This window comes from Larus michahellis, chromosome 8, assembly GCF_964199755.1.
Source record: "Larus michahellis chromosome 8, bLarMic1.1, whole genome shotgun sequence".
NCBI lineage: Eukaryota > Metazoa > Chordata > Aves > Charadriiformes > Laridae > Larus > Larus michahellis.
This window is the reverse complement of record NC_133903.1, coordinates 33530684-33546425: the sequence shown is the minus strand read 5'-3', so window position 1 is coordinate 33546425 and position 15742 is coordinate 33530684. Positions and strand designations below refer to the sequence as shown.

Below are 15742 nucleotides of genomic sequence, written 5' to 3'. Positions count from 1 at the left end.
TTCCAAGAGAAACTGACTGCTTTAGACCTCTGAAAATCCAGTTAATAGCCATCTGGTTAAACACTTAGGCTTTGGTGACAGTGTTGGACAATGATGACTGCAAAGAAAAAATATTTAAATAAAACCCTCAGGAAGAAAGTTGTGAACAATACTTGTATTTACTTTTTTTTTTTTTTTTCAAATTAAATGATAAAAGCATCTTTTTATTAAGTAATGCAGGGCAGTAAATAACGTTTCCTAAAGAAAGCCTTATTTGACAGTGAATAAACGCAGATCTCGTTCTAAGAAGCAACATGTAATTCTTGGGCCATCTACAATCAATGTATTGAAGAGTAAGATTCCCATGAGATTATTTTGTGGAAGTGATCAGGAGCAGTGAGTGAGATACGCAGTACAACTGTGTCCTGTGAAGGATGGAAACTTTCAGAATGCATGGTATCTATTTTTGTAAGCTGAAAATAGTGTTAAAAACCCTGTTGCCTTTGGTAACCTTTATACATAAGCTTCTGAAGACTGTTTTTGTAAGATATCTTTGACTAATTGTTTTAATGTGTATGTAGAACCCGTGGAGCTTGAACTTTTGTTTCTGTGTTGGCTGAAAAAGTGACCACTGTGTAGTATGAGAAAAGGTTCTGCCTTTTACGAAAAATGGGAAATAAAAATGTTGGTAATAACTGTCAGCTCCTCATTAGCCACAAAACAAAATAAGTTAATGTGAAGAGGACGCTATGTTTACCCTCATGAGTCACCTCGCAAAATTGTAAGGGAAGCAACTTTTTTTAAAATTTAAATTAAAATGAAATAGCCTTAGAATACTTGATTAAGCCTCAAGTTACTTTTCATTGAGGGCACCTAAACGACTGTTGTTTGGGGTTTTTTTTTAAGGAGTTAAATTTCACTCTTTTAATCTTTATTTCAGCCCTTACTACTTCATTGATACATTAGGTCTAGAACACATCTACTGATTAATGACTCTATGGAAGAGCTTTTAAAACTGATCGCTTTACAGAGAAAATTACAGTTCAAGATTATGGAGGTCTCCATCAGCATTCATCTGCGTTTTAAAAATTATCAATTTGGGCCCAAATTTGATGTCTTGGATTAGATCTCAGATACAGCCAGCTCTTCGGCTTTCCTCCTCCCAGTTCTCAAGCAGCTGTCGCAGTTACGCACAGATGTCATCTTTCCAGCTTCAGGGAAAGAAAGACTGGGAAGAGCATTTAGGGAGAACAGTGCATCAACAACCTTAACATCCAGGATAGCTGTAGAACAGCAGGAAAGAGGAGGTGATCAACTTTGGGGGGAAAAAAGTCAACAGTGACTCCTTGCCATTCTTTTGAGAAAAGGACAGTAAATAGTCCAGAAGAGAGAAAGTAAATGAGTGCTGAAAAGTATCTTGATCTGTTTGGATTTTGTGGGCTTTTCTGGGTCGCTATAGGGTAGTATTAGAAAAGACTTAATGAAGTGAAAGAGGGTTTTATTGTAAACAGAGGAGAGGAGAAATCAGTACTGACAGTAGGAATAGACAACATGGGGTTTCTGAGGTAAATATGATGAATTTTAACAAACCAGTTATATTTAGGATATACAGGGCTGATGAAACTTATCCCTCCAATCCCAAAGCAGCAGGAAAAGTTTGGTTAGTACATCCGAATCTGAATTACGATTCTTATAACTTACCTCCTTATCCAAACCAGGATTTTCATCTAGATATGTTGTTCTGCATTGCTCTTTCCTCTATAAATCACTATAACAGAATTCAGAAATTGAGACAATTTCAGTTATGGGAAAGCAACTGTCTTGAGAAATGTTCATTTCAGTGGCTGCTTTTGAAGTTATTTCTAGTGGTTTACGCAGGCAAATAAAGCACAAATCTATCCTGTTTAAATCCCAGATGAAATAAGCATAGGTTGAGGTAAGCCACGCTTTTTTTACTTTTTTTAAAATAAAAATCAGAAGCGTGACCTAGTTTAATTTGTAATGGAATATGGCAAGGCTATAAAAGATAAGCCTGCCTTTTATTACGCGCTATCAGATAAACAGTAAATGTTGTGACAGTGTAGAGAGCATGATGGTATACAGGCCACAATATAGTTAGGATTATTTTTTTTTAATTATACATTATAAGATGGGGGAGTGAGACAAACCTGTATAACATTAACGCAGGCCTTGACTATCAAATATTATTTGCAAATGTTATTTGCATCTTATTTGGAGTCACATGATGCTAACATGTTTTACAAACATGGATTTGGAATGAATGTACTGTGTGCTCTTACCCATTCCAAGAGAGCTTCCAGAACAGGTTACTGAAATGACAAGAAACAGTAGTATAAATGTTAGGTGTCAGGTTGTAAGCTGGAAAACAGTAGTAGTCTGTAGAACGTAGTCCATGCTATACAACTGTGCAATCCCAACAGATAGCAGTAGAGAACTGCTATAATAATGGATTAAATTTATGCCCTAGGAAAGGAATCCCAAGGAAATTACTTCCCCTTAAACAATTTTTACGTAAAAACTGTGCTTAGGAGCGGTTCATAGAAGAAAAATAATTCTATAAAACAAATTGGAAAACAGAACTATTAAAAATCCTCATTCATTTGCTTCTGTATTCTAAACACTACTAACTTCCCAACTGAAAATTAACCTCTTTGTATTCACCAGGTCATGGGTGATCCAGTTAAGAGGCACCTGTGTAGATAAGTATGCCCCGTCCCAAAATGCTCCTGTGAAGTTCCCATCTCAGATATTGCAAGATAGCACCCACAACATTTACTCTGGAGTCAACACTAGAATAGAAGAGTTCTATTCCATGCCACTGTTACTCGCATAACTTCAGATTACGTTTAACCATCTAGCGTGCATGGACAAAAATACATCATTCAAAGAAATTTAAGTTTTACCTGAATATATTTTTTTAGGACAAAATGTAAGCTTCGGCCCCTTATCAGTAACTGGAGATACTACCACTGTGTAGACATCCCCACAAGGTATCTCAGTGATATCGCAGTGACTGAGACCTGAGCTAGGGGTACAGGTGAAATTGCCTTTTGAGCCACGTAAATCGGTATTGTAGTTTATCTTTTCATCAGAAGCTCGCCAATACACCCTGATACCATTATTGCCGAGTCTATAGAGCTTCACCCCAGAAGGGCAGCAAGCACCTAATAAAAGAAGAAACATTAATAAGCAAATTTTGTGAACCCACAATATTATAAATTCCTAGAGTGCATTTTAAACCAGATGATAGGATTACTATCACACTAGATACCAGCATTTCAATGAGAAATTATTATTTCACAGAAAGCCAAAGTAATTCTTGAACTGAACCAGGGAAGAAAATGTTTTATCAGACTTATATTATGGAGCTGGAATTCCGCCGTTGTATTACACGTTGGAAGATAGTTGCTCTCTCCTGACTATGGAGGCAACAAGGCTATCCTAGAACGCCCAGAATCCTTTTGTGAACTTCTTTATATGGCTACCTGATGGCCATTATAAGAATGGTGTTTAAATGATATATGAAAATAATCCAAAGTGCATTTATTTAAGAGAGGGAACCACAGTGTACTAACTATGTATTGAATTTCAGCTGCACTACTTGTATGAGAGGAACACTATACAACTTAAGTTGTATATTGAGTCTTTTTCTTCCCAATTGCATTTACAATTTACATACTGGAAGAATATCCTTGATACGTGCAACTGGATGTCAAACCCGTTTCACTGATTGCTTTCAGAGATACTGTGTAGTTGGTGTCACATGTGATGCATCCCAGGAGACAGTAGTTTTGAAGAGTGTGACACTTTGCCTGTCCTTTTGGAGACTCCAGTGCTGTTACATACGTCTGTGCACCCATCCCAACAGACCAGCTGATATTTGTTACAGACTGTGTCACTTGAGTTAGTATCAGCTCATTAGGGCAACAAGGAGCTTAAAAAGAACAAAAAATAGAGAAGTCAATTCTATTTTGTACTTGGAAAATGGAAGGTATTCTGGGGGGTTGCAGCTAGAATAGTACATGATCAACAGTAAAGGAATGAAGACATGTATACTTTTCAGACAAACATTAGCTTGCTGAAAAATACTTCACTATTCTGGCAAGCTTCTAATAAACAAAATGTCAATATAAAATCAATTTTTCTAGAACAGTGAGTTGTAACCCTGGAATTATTATATGATGATTGTTCACCAACATACTAAAAATTACTAAAATTTGTCATCAGAATCAGGATAGATCTGTAGTTTAATTAAGCAGGGTCCACCTCTACCCCTCAAGTCATATAGCTCAGTCCAGCTCTGTCTCTGTTTAAAGTCTCTTCCTGTACAATGTAAACTGACTGCAACCAAACTGCCTGTTAAAAATAGATTCTCATGTATATTAATCTCTGAACTGTGCCTGGGAATTCTCTGGGTCAGTGGCACGGGACAAGACTGATAGCAAATTAACAGCAGGAATGGTGGTTAGGATGTGCTTTCATCTCTTCTTCACACTAGTTGTTGACATGGACATCACCACATTGCCTCTCCCAGTAATATTAAAAGTCAAATACATTAGTGGATTATGTTATTATATTTTAGTTAGCTGTGCCAGATGATAACTGGTTGCTTCTTAGCAACGAATTATCTAAGGCTTCTCAGTATGAGGCAAGTGCCAAGTGATCTTTCCTTCTCACACACACAGAGATACATACACGTTTAAGCAGCAATAGATAGTATAATACACACACATTGTAATTAAAAAAAAAGCCAAAAACGTATAAAGAGACATAGAACTATTTTAATATTAAGCTGCGAAATATTTTCCACTACATATAATTCCCACATACCTGTCTCTAAAGGGACACTGTAGCTTGGTAAACTCTGTCCTGCTGGTGATCTTGCTATAGCACTAACAGAGAAAGCAGATCCACAGGGAAGATTAATTAAGGTACAGGAATTTCCAGAGCTTGTGCAATGCCAAAGTCCAGCCTCTCCTCTAGCAGTGACAATATACGTAGCTTCTTTGTTGTTAGATTGCCAGTGCACACTGATTACAGAAAGAGTCTCCTTTGAGATATTTTTAATTTCAGGACTGCAGGGAGCTGAAATATTGCATATTAACAGTATTTAAACACATTGTTTATGTATAATATGTAAGTTACACATGAAAATTAAATTCCAGTTAGAACTGACAAACTACTTTGGAAAAGTATATGATCCTTAAATGTTTACTCCTGGTGAGAATTTAGAACTTGTGAAAGAACTGACAACATAAGGATTTTGCATGCAAAACCAGAGACAAATTGTAAATCTGATTTTCAAAAACTTGGAGCTACCAGAAGCATTCAATCCAAATCTGTTTTTAGGTTCATGCTTACAGTACATTTTTAAAGGACTTCCATTTTTTATTTTTTATTTTTTGTCATTTACAGTAACTTAGCACTCCAGTAATGCTTTTCATCCATTAATCACAGCAGTGTCTAACTAATTATTTCATAGAATCATACAATTGCCTAGGTTGGAAGGGACCTTTCAGATCATCTAGTCCAACTATCAACATAACTGACAAAAACCATCACTAAACCATATATCTAAGCACTATCTCTATCTGTCTTTTAAATACCTCCAGGGATGGTGCCTCAAACACTTCCCCAGGCAGCCTGTTCCAATGCCCAATAACCCTTTCAGTGAAGAATTTTTTCCTAATATCCAATGTAGGCCTCCCCTGGTGCAACTTGACGCCATTTCCTCTTGTCCTATCACCTGTTACTTGGGAGAAGAGACCAACCCCCACCTCTCTACAACCTCCTTTCAGGTAGTCGTAGAGAGTGATAAGGTCTCCCCACAGCCTCCTTTTTTTATGCTAAACAACACCAGCGCTTTCTTCTGCTAAAGGAGAGTAAGAATGGTCATCATACCTGTTGCCACGCTCTTAGACGCACAGGACGTGTTGCTGCCCCTGGCCTCGCTGAAAGAATAGATCGTGATGTCGTAGCGGGTGTCGCACTGGAGAGCCGACAAGGTGCAGGCGGCGGCGGTGTGTTTGCAGAGCACCTCGCCGCTGCCGCCCCGCGCCCGGGTCGCGTACATTTCAGCACCGCGGACAGGCGCCCAGGTGACACGCAGGGTGTCGCTCGACACCGCCGCCGCCCTGATGTCGCCGGGGCAGCAAGGTGCTGGGAACAGACCAGGCGGGAGGGGAACTTGAACGTGAACGGAAAACTGGCACGAAAGCCAAAAGTCTTGTTTCGTTTATCTACCCCTTCGTTCAGAACCCCTCCTTCCAAATCAGCAGAGGGTATTCTAATGTACAGGTAAAACGTAGGAATTACGTACAACCTTGACTTAAAATGCCAAAGCATCTAGAAGTGAAATAACTCTAACAATGTTCTTCACAATTTCCCATTGAACTAATTTTTTTTCATTTTCCAAATATGAAAACTCTCAATGAGGAAATTTAAGACTTTGGTATACCCTTCCCAAGGCAACAGAAAAAAATACAGGAATAGAATTCAAATGTTATGTCAGGACTGTGTGTTGTAAGACTCATAGAATGGTTTGGGTTGGGAGGGACCTTAGAGATCATCTAGTTCCAACTCCCTGCCACGGGCAGGGACACCTCCCACTAAACCAGGTTTCTCAAAGCCTCATCCAGCCTGGTCTTGAACATCTCCAGGGACGGGGCATCCACAACTCTCGGCAACCTGTTCCAGTGTCTCACCACCCTCACAGGAAAGAATTTCTTCCTAGTACCTAATCTAAATCTCCCCTCTTTCAGTTTAAATCCATTACCCCATAGCGTCCTATCACCACACTCCCTGATAGAGTCCCCCTCTACCTTTTCTGTAGACCCCCTTTAAGTACTGGAAGGCAGCTATAGGGTCTCCCTGGAGCCTTCTCTTCTCCAGACTGAACAACCCCAACTCTCTCAGCCTGTCCTCATAGGAGAGGTGCTCCATACCTCTGATCATCTTTGTGACCCTCCTATGGACTCGCTCCAACAGGTCCATGTCCTTCTTATGTTGGGGGCTCTGGAGCTGAACACAGTACTCCAGGTGGAGTATATTCATATGTCCTTACTTGATGTTTGTGAATCATTAAACTATTTTCAAGTTTGTAAGCATTTTGCTGCACTTGACTATGCAAGTTAAATTCGACTGCAATGTGAAATGGTTCTTTTTCTCTGCCAACATTTGTGTGTTTTGCCCAAAAATTGAATAAAAAATAGAAGTTTAAGCCACTATCTTCCAATAAAAATGTCCAACCACAGTTAGAGGATCCAAAATGAATTTGCAAGAATACATTGCTACTTACCAGTAGTGTAATTGAATACATCACCTAAAGGACTCTGCCCAGCCTTGTTATATGCAAAGACACTAATGAAATAAGTGAAGCCACAGTCCGACTGGAAATGGCATTGAGTATGTGATGTGTTGCAGTGCACCTCCAGACCATCATCACTCTTCACAAAAACCACATAATAATGACCAAAATTGACGCTAGACCATGATACCAACAAGTGGCCAGGTTCATCCTCTTCAATTGATACATTTTCTGGTGCACAAGGAACTGAAAAAAAAATTTTAAAAAAAAGAAATAAGAAAATAATTGTAATCAGAATATTTTCATTGAAGTTATACTTTTGGAGACTAAAGGAAAATCAGGAATATATAAAATTATTCTACTCAGCTTGAACAGTTGTTCTGTCTTGCTCAAGAAAACAGCAACTTAACTGTCTTTACAGAGGATGCTACTTACATTTAGATGAAAAGTGAGTATGATTTTTACAGAACAAGATAGATGCTACCTTCACGTTTTACAGAAAAGAGACTTGCTTAAGGAGCCCCTGTGAACAAAACCAGTGGTACCAGGCAGTATTTCAAAAGGAACTGGCACAGTCTGTACTCACAAATAGTAGTTTTGGATGACAATCGGAATACTAGCTTGAATAGCAGTTGTCATTCAAAAGCCTTTATGTGAAAATGCTTTATATATTGGTATGAAACTCACTGGCTGTGTCTGAATAGAGCTGTCCTTTGCTCAGGTTTCCTTTTTGGTGGCATCCCAAAATGTCACATTAAACTGTGAACTCCATGGCTTTTACTTAAATAACATTTACTTTTTTTCTAGTTCAAAAAGTTTAGCTTGCTGCTTTTAGAATGAGTATACATGATCTAGCTGAAGCAATGTTGGCTGAGAAGATTACAGCCCACAGATTAAAAGTTGCCTCTTGCTTAAGGCTCTCTCACCCCATTAGATCCACCTCTGAGTTGCCCACATGGATGATCTCCAACTCGTATCAATGAGAAGTCAAAATAAGGCATGTTATATCAAATAATTAAGTCAATAATGTTGTGTCTTTAAGGTAGCACATAATAACAAAAATGGTTTAGGTTTTGCTTACATGGACAGTTAATCTCACAGGTCAGGAAGCAATAACCTCTGACATGGCAGTGGTGCTAAGTAGCTGAAATGAGCAGCCTGTTGTCCTGACAAGGCATGGTCTGTGACGATATCTTAAGTTAGTCCAGTGGTGCTACTTTAGCTGAATGTGGTTTTATTGATCTCCTTTCAACTAACTACTAGATTTAGCCTCAAACAGTTCTCAGCCTAGGGCCAGTACTTAATGCTACTTCCTCACTGATTTCTCCTAATCTATTTGTGAGAGACCTGCCACAGTAGGACAGATCTGTTATTCCTTACATTAGTTTCACACTCGAAAAAATGACTTTAGAACAGGTACTTCTGGTAAGAGGAAAATGCAGGCTTACTGGTTCAGCCAACAATATATATACATCATTGCAAGTTTTTCTGACAGAAATACGAAGAAAGTTCAGGCTATTATCCCTGAAACAGGAGGGTATATAGTACAGTTCAGGCATGAATTTTAGAAGCAGAAAGAACTATTTGAGAACCACTCAAACTGTAATTAATTTACATTTGAAATTGAAGAAATGTGTGTTAAAATGCCATAAGCTATATAAGGATCAATGACACATACTAGTTTTTAAGCTTACTGCATCAGTAGGTTTACTGGATCCAGCATCATTGTATGCTGTGACAGAAACATAATATTCAGAGCTGCACTGGAGCGATGGCACCATGCAGGAGGCAGAAGATGTGTTACACTTCAGTTTCAAGAGTCCGCTGGAGGCTGTCACACTGTAAGTTAGAGCTCCTTCTGTTGGCATCCAAGAAACAATAGCTCTTAAAGCACCACTATTAAAAGCTACTTGAACATCCGCTGGTGTCTTAGGACCTATGGTATATCAGTTTGGAACACATAAATACAACTTAGCATATGGCCTACAGACATGATCTTTTTCATAACTTGCAAACTAAATACAATTTTTGTGGTGCAGAGCTTACCCTCATTCATATTAAAGTGATGATTTTTTAAAGAAATAGTTCTGGTTGTACACCATCGCAAAGCTTTCTGTTGAAACTCCTTGCCTTATTTGAATATTTGGGTCTCACAGTTAGAAAAATCCTCAAATCAGTCTAAGCTTGTGTAATCCTTACCGAGGCTTCTCCTAGGTACAACTTTAGTGGTAGTTAATAGTATCTTTGCCTCAGTAACAGTCATTAAACATAGCCATGTCACCTGAGCTTTCATGAACTTTGAGATGGGGTAAATATTATAGGATCTGAAAATCTACCCAATATATCTTTAAAAAACATAATACAATCACATATACACAGAAATACTTCCCAGTATATCTTTTTTTCTCTTTTTTTTAATGCTTACTTGGTTACAAAAAAGAAAATTTCTTACTTGTTCTTTGGTTATATGTGAAATCATCTCCAGGGATCCCATTGACGTTCCAGGCATATGCCTTGATAGTATAGAGAGTTCCTGGATCTAGATTTGTAAATATCAAGGAGGTATTGGTGGTGTTCTCCTTCAGCATTCTGCCCAAACCATCTGATCTCATGAGGGACACAGAGAATCCAGCTGCCATATACACAGCCTTCCAGCTCACAGCAATGGAGTCACAACTCAGAGAACTAACAGACAGAATCGGAGCAGCCAGGACTGTTGAAAAAGAACACCAAGTGACCTCTTGGTTTTTCAGTAATACTGTTTGAAAAGGCCAAATTTGAAATGAATACACACAATCACCAAACTCTGAAAGACAAATTAAGCAACAACAAAACCAAAAATAAATTCATGCAAGACTGACAGCATAAATACAGAAACTGATTGCAGCATCCATTATGATATTACAGGTTTCGTAAAATGAATGTAATTCATACACAAAATATGAAATATTGAGTGTGTACAAGACTGAAAATCACTAAGAAGATACTGCATTTCCCATCCTCTAAGTTTTACCTTGTCTTATTTTATAGTTTTAGTTGCTGCTTCATTTCTTCCACTCCCTCAAGTTATGTCTTTTGTTAAAATAAAATTTGATTCTGTTAAAATAGAATACATATATTCATATAAATGCTAGTAAAACTTCCTATTAAACATTTAACTTACAGTACTGTTATAAAGTAAACCATTAATTCATACTCTTGTCCTGGTCATTAAGTCAGATGGCTGAATTCTAGTCCTCAAAAACTGAAAGGAGAACGTGATCAATACAATTTAAAATACGAGAATATAATAATTCAGTACTGGTGCGTGCATGCCTGGGCTATACTGTTTGTTTTCTGTTCAAATAAATAAACAAATAAAAAGGATGCTGCGTGAATGCTTTATACTATAACAACATTACAGAATTTGAAATAAGAATAAGACTTTAAAAGTACACCTGTTTTTGCTTTTCTGAAAGGTGAAGGCCGGCTTTTTCCTCCCGAATTTATAGATCTGATAGTGATTCTGTACAAGGTGGCAGGTTTCAGTCCCGTCACTGTGCCTGGAGAATTTGTAACTACAGTTTCAGTGAAGGAATCTCCATCTTGTGCAGTCAGCAGATAACTAGTAGCCCCAGGTACTGCTCTCCATTCCACTGTGATACTGCTGCTAAGTTTTGAATAAGCTTGCTCAATAACAGGTATGTCTGGAGCTAAAGTGGAAACAACGATAAACATACTGAAGTTGGGGAACTCAGCCCTGTGAAACACTAAGTGCTCTGAACATTTCACGAAGACAAAGCGTAGGACAAATGGCCCACGCTTTCTATGAATGTTTAAGTTAAATGAAGTTTAAATGAACATCAACAACACAGAATCTTCAGATATTGCAGACCAACTTTTATCTTTCAATAAAAATATTCTAGTACCCTTGAAATCACTACTGAAAATGACCATTCTTTAACACAGGTTGTGCTGAGAGGTCTCTTTTTTGTCTTGCTCTAGAGCCAATGAACTACACTGGATGTTTATAGAAAGCGATGTGCAAAGCAAAATAGACAAAGAAGAAGAGGGTGTTTATACAAAGCAGCCTGACATAGGATGCTGAATCTTAGGCTTTTCTATATCAGAGCAACGTACAATAATTTAGTTTGGAAGGGACGATGGGAAGTCATCTTATCCGACGCCCTGCTCAGAGCAGACAGGTATACAATAACATGACACATCAAATACTGCAATTAAATGCTTTTCTATTATGCTATGCTGCAGGCCATTCAGAAAGAGCTCTTGTGTACTGCTCTTGTGTACTACACTCACAAAAGTAACTACAGAGGGTGTATTTCTTAACCACAATAAATTTATGTTCAGTGATCAAGATTTTCAGACTAGGATCAGCATATGTAAAGCAAGTCCATATATTGCAAGGCTGCAAAAGACTCAGTAGAAGAGAAAAAAAGACAAAATGAAGGTGTATCGCACTTAAAATTTAGAAAAGGAATGAAAAAGTATTTGGGACGAAACTATGAGCCTTGAGGCAAACTTATTTATAGCAAGGTAGCTAATTTGGGATTTCAGAGATCCTAGCAAGTATTATACAGAGTTATACAACTCCTGAGCATTATGTTTGCTCCCTTAGTCCCAAGCATTTTCTCATTCAGCTGTAGTGAGACATCATCTTTTGCCCCATTTGTAAAAATGGCAACATATATTCTATATGACCATGCCTATGGAACATTTGCAGGTGTGTTTTTTGCCATCTTTGGGCAAGCTATTGCACTATGATTTTTTTTTTCTTTTAAAATATTGTCTTTAGTAACAATTCATAAAAGTTTCTGTGCAGGAAATCCTTATGCAAGTCTAACAGAATTGCTTGACTAACAGTCAAGCAGAGAATATATAGCACATGATTTATATCAGAAATAAATTACTGAGCATTAATCATTAATATCTGTCCTCCTGCAACTAAGATAGGAATAGAAGTTTTTTCATACTTATCAAGATAAACACTACTGCATTTATATTTTCAATTTTTATTGTAATAATTATTTTTGCAAGAAACAAATTATACTGGAAAAACAATGAGCATTTCCAAAAATTATCAGTCAAATTATCTTTAAGCAGAATTTGAACAGAATATTTTTTCAATTACATTTCAGTGATGAAATAAAAAAGCACTTCTGTTTATGTAGATTCTTCTTCAATGACCCTCAATGACTTATATGCTGCAAGTCCTTTTGTGAATGAAACAAAAATACCGTTTAGCAGTATCAGTACTGAAAAATGTGAATAGCTTCACATCTGCATTTGTCATGAAAGGGGAGGTGACTTGAAAAGCTGCAGTCTGAGCAAGCTGTTCATGGCAGGTCAGGGAAACATATATATTAAAAGGAAGCAGAGAGGAAAAGGAGCTAATCATTCTTAATATTGAACTCGGTAGGAGAACCAGCAAAAGGCTCCAACAGGAATGGCAGCTATTCCCTACCAGTACAACAAAAAAACAAGGATAAAATCCCAGTCCTACTATAATCCCAATCCCCTATAATTTTCCAGTCAATGGAAACTATACTTCACAAAGTTTCTCTTACTAACCTGTTGACTGCATAATCTGTGTTTCTGCAAGAATAAGTCCATTCTTGTCAATAGCTTCTGCTTGTATAGCATAAATAGTATTGGGAATTAATGAAGTTAGAGTTCCTTTCAGTGTAACATCACTAAAATGAGACAGTAATGAATGGCCTACAGTATTCACAGCGGTAGCTGTGACTCTGTAAGAAGAGGCTCCTGAAATCTTGGGCCATCTGAGATAAATGCTCCATGATGTCACATCGTATACAGACACAGAGAAACCTAAAAAAAAAAATCATTATCAAAAAACCACATTTCAGTCGTTCCTGAATTTAGTCAAGTCTTGACAAGAAGATTGTTCAGTGCCTTATCAAGAATCTACATGACCTAATTTTCAGATGACAGGCATTCCACTGAATTTGGAGTGCTATTTCCCTTGTTTGCTTTTGTAATCCATTAATTACTGTAATAACTGCTGCTTGCTCTTATAATATAATGTTGTGATGATGGCTATTTTTCTTAAAACCCCCATATGCTGTAGTCTAATTATTTTAAAAAATAATGGGTATTATCCGTATGTGAACACAAACCCAGCATCAACAGTATTCCACACAGGAATAGGATCAAATGCTTGTTTTGCAAATCATGAAAAGAATATGCTACAGTAAGTGTTCAGATACTGCAACAACACGTCTGCAACAATTAAGCATTTAAGACCGTTGACAGTGCAGTATATGCAGGAACATGTACTATCACCAGAGAATGAATTCTGAGGGCATTTCTTGTAATCTTGCATTCCTCAATATTTTAAACTAGTCAGTATTACAGTTAAAGGCAATAGGAGCTGTAAGGAGAAAATATGAGATTGAAGAAAGTATGAAATGTTGTAAAACATTGGAAATATTTGTGCTTAGGACATCATGCTTCTTCTGGTGTGTTTTTGGGGGGGGGGTTGGGGTGTGTGTGTGGTTTTTGTTTGTTTTTTTTTATTTTATTAAAAGATACAGCAATTAATTGTGTGCAAATATGGGACAGTTTGGATCCTATTTGTAGCACAGTTATGTAGGTAACAAACAGCACAATTTGTCCAGCTGAGCGTTCTCCCTGGTTCACGCTGGTGTCAAGGCATAAGTGGTCTGTCAGAATCTTTTGAGAGTGTCCGACAGAATTAGGACTCCTAAAAATGAGGTTTAAAATTGATAAAGATATCAGCATAGATTTTTTTAAAGCTCAATCAAGATTGAAAACCATTTTTGTTTATAAAGGTGCTAGAACTTACAGAATGTTTATCAGAAATCACATGTGTGTGTTCTCTTCAGACCCATTCAAAAATAAGCAGGCAAAACCAAAATATCATTTTGAAGATTTACCTGTGTTAGATGAAAAGATCTGAAAAGGAAGATGCAAAAAAATTAGAAATACAAAATTAAATATTTTATTTTGAAAACTAAAAAAAAATAACAATAGTAACAACAACAACTTAAAATACTACATTTTTTAAATACACTTTACTGATATGATATATTTGCATAACACTTAAAGTTATGCAACCAATGAGCTTTGGTACATGTATGCAGATTGTATTACTACATCTTCCTCTCTGAATGTGCCTATTGATCCAGTTTTCAGCTGTTGACAGACTTCAAAAGTCCTAATATACTATTTTATTTTTCAGTCACTTGTAAGCACTGTAAAAGTGTAATAGTAACAAAACACGAATGTAGAAGTGGGTGTCAGGTAGTCTCTACCCTAGCTTTTAGTCTACTTTTTTTACTACAAAGAGTACAATATCATTCATGAAAATAGTTTTAAAGCAAATGAGTTAGGTGCACTCACCATTTCTAGGCAGCTGAAAAGCAGTCCGATAAATATTAATGATTTACTCTTTGCACCGCACATCTTGTCAGAGCTTTGTTCCAGCCTTTGCGGGGGGATGAGCTCCGGCCGATGCCTGCTGTCACTAGTAATATTTTGCAGCGGTGCCGTCCCCGCAGGTTTACTCCCTGGGACGAGGGGAGGTGGAGGCTGCCGTAGGGAGGCCCTCCTCCCTGCTGGACCACAGCCTGCCAGCCATCACCAAAGCCATGGTGGGATGAATCCCACAGCATCGAAACTTTAAGCAGGCAGGTGGTGGGTTTTTTCCCTTCTGTTGCAGGATGCAGTTTCTGTATTGCTTATATGAGATTCATAAAGTAATTAAGCCCAATGTAAATTCGAAATCTGCTGTTCAGCTTCTTGCCTATGGCCATTTTTGTCCACTTACAAGGATCTTTTCTTTCTGCCAGGAATGCTGCCCTCGTCGTACTGCCCATTGAATGGAATGCCGCCATACCGACTGGGAAACCGTAGACCGAGAATTTTTCCTCTCATTTCTTTGCAATTCGTACCAGCTGCTGGTTCCTCTTTGACAACACGCCTTTGTGCCTTCGAACTGTAACTTCTGACAGGTGATTTTAGCTGTCAAGCAACGGTATCTTCCTATGAACCGATAGTGCTTTCTTCGGTGACTTACGCGAACCAAACAGGGAACCTGGCGGCCGTTTTTATGAGGGGCCCATGGCGGCGAGGGCAGTTTGACACCCCGAGGGGTCCCGGGGCCACGGCAGGTTTCGCGGAGGTCCCCCCGGCTGCTCCCCACACAGCACAAGGAGCCCGCCTCGGGGCTGGGGAGCCGGCTCCCGCCGTGCTGGGCTCACCTTCCGACCAGCAACAGGTCGCTCCCACCTCAGGGGACGAGCCCCGGTCAGCGGGCGCTTCCCCAGCGGGAATTTCGCACCCCATCACGGCAGAGAAAGGGGGCCCTGCAGCTGCCATGGATCCTGAGGGGCTGGCGCGGCTCCTGAAGGGCTGGCGCGGCTGGCGGGAGCCCGCCCCACAGGCAGGCAGCGCCCT

The 15742-nt window shown here is 38.6% G+C and overlaps 1 protein-coding gene across 1 annotated transcript; it reads right to left on the bottom strand.

Annotated features, from left to right (window-relative positions):
* Positions 1-2217: 2217 nt before the first annotated feature.
* Positions 2218-14749, bottom strand: FNDC7 (fibronectin type III domain containing 7). Its single transcript, XM_074599550.1, has 12 exons — positions 14687-14749; positions 14221-14239; positions 12875-13132; positions 10744-10998; positions 9759-10019; positions 8985-9242; positions 7298-7552; positions 5902-6159; positions 4831-5085; positions 3680-3934; positions 2904-3164; positions 2218-2309 (listed from the first exon to the last, which is right to left on the bottom strand). The coding sequence occupies exons 1-12, from the start codon at positions 14747-14749 to the stop codon at positions 2218-2220; spliced, it is 2490 nt and encodes an 829-aa protein (XP_074455651.1).
* Between the last annotated feature and the right edge of the window lie 993 nt (positions 14750-15742).

What these genes read in the sequence shown, in the direction of transcription:
- FNDC7 (XM_074599550.1), bottom strand. Translation starts at nt 14,749, where the DNA reads ATGTGCGGTGCAAAGAGTAAATCATTAATATTTATCGGACTGCTTTTC. An exon ending in ACAGATTATGCAGTCAACAG is followed by an intron (nt 10,999 to 12,874) that starts GTTAGTAAGAGA and finishes TTTCCACTTTAG; the next exon opens with CTCCAGACATACCTGTTATT. An exon ending in GTCTAAGAGCGTGGCAACAG is followed by an intron (nt 5,086 to 5,901) that starts GTATGATGACCA and finishes GCAATATTTCAG; the next exon opens with CTCCCTGCAGTCCTGAAATT.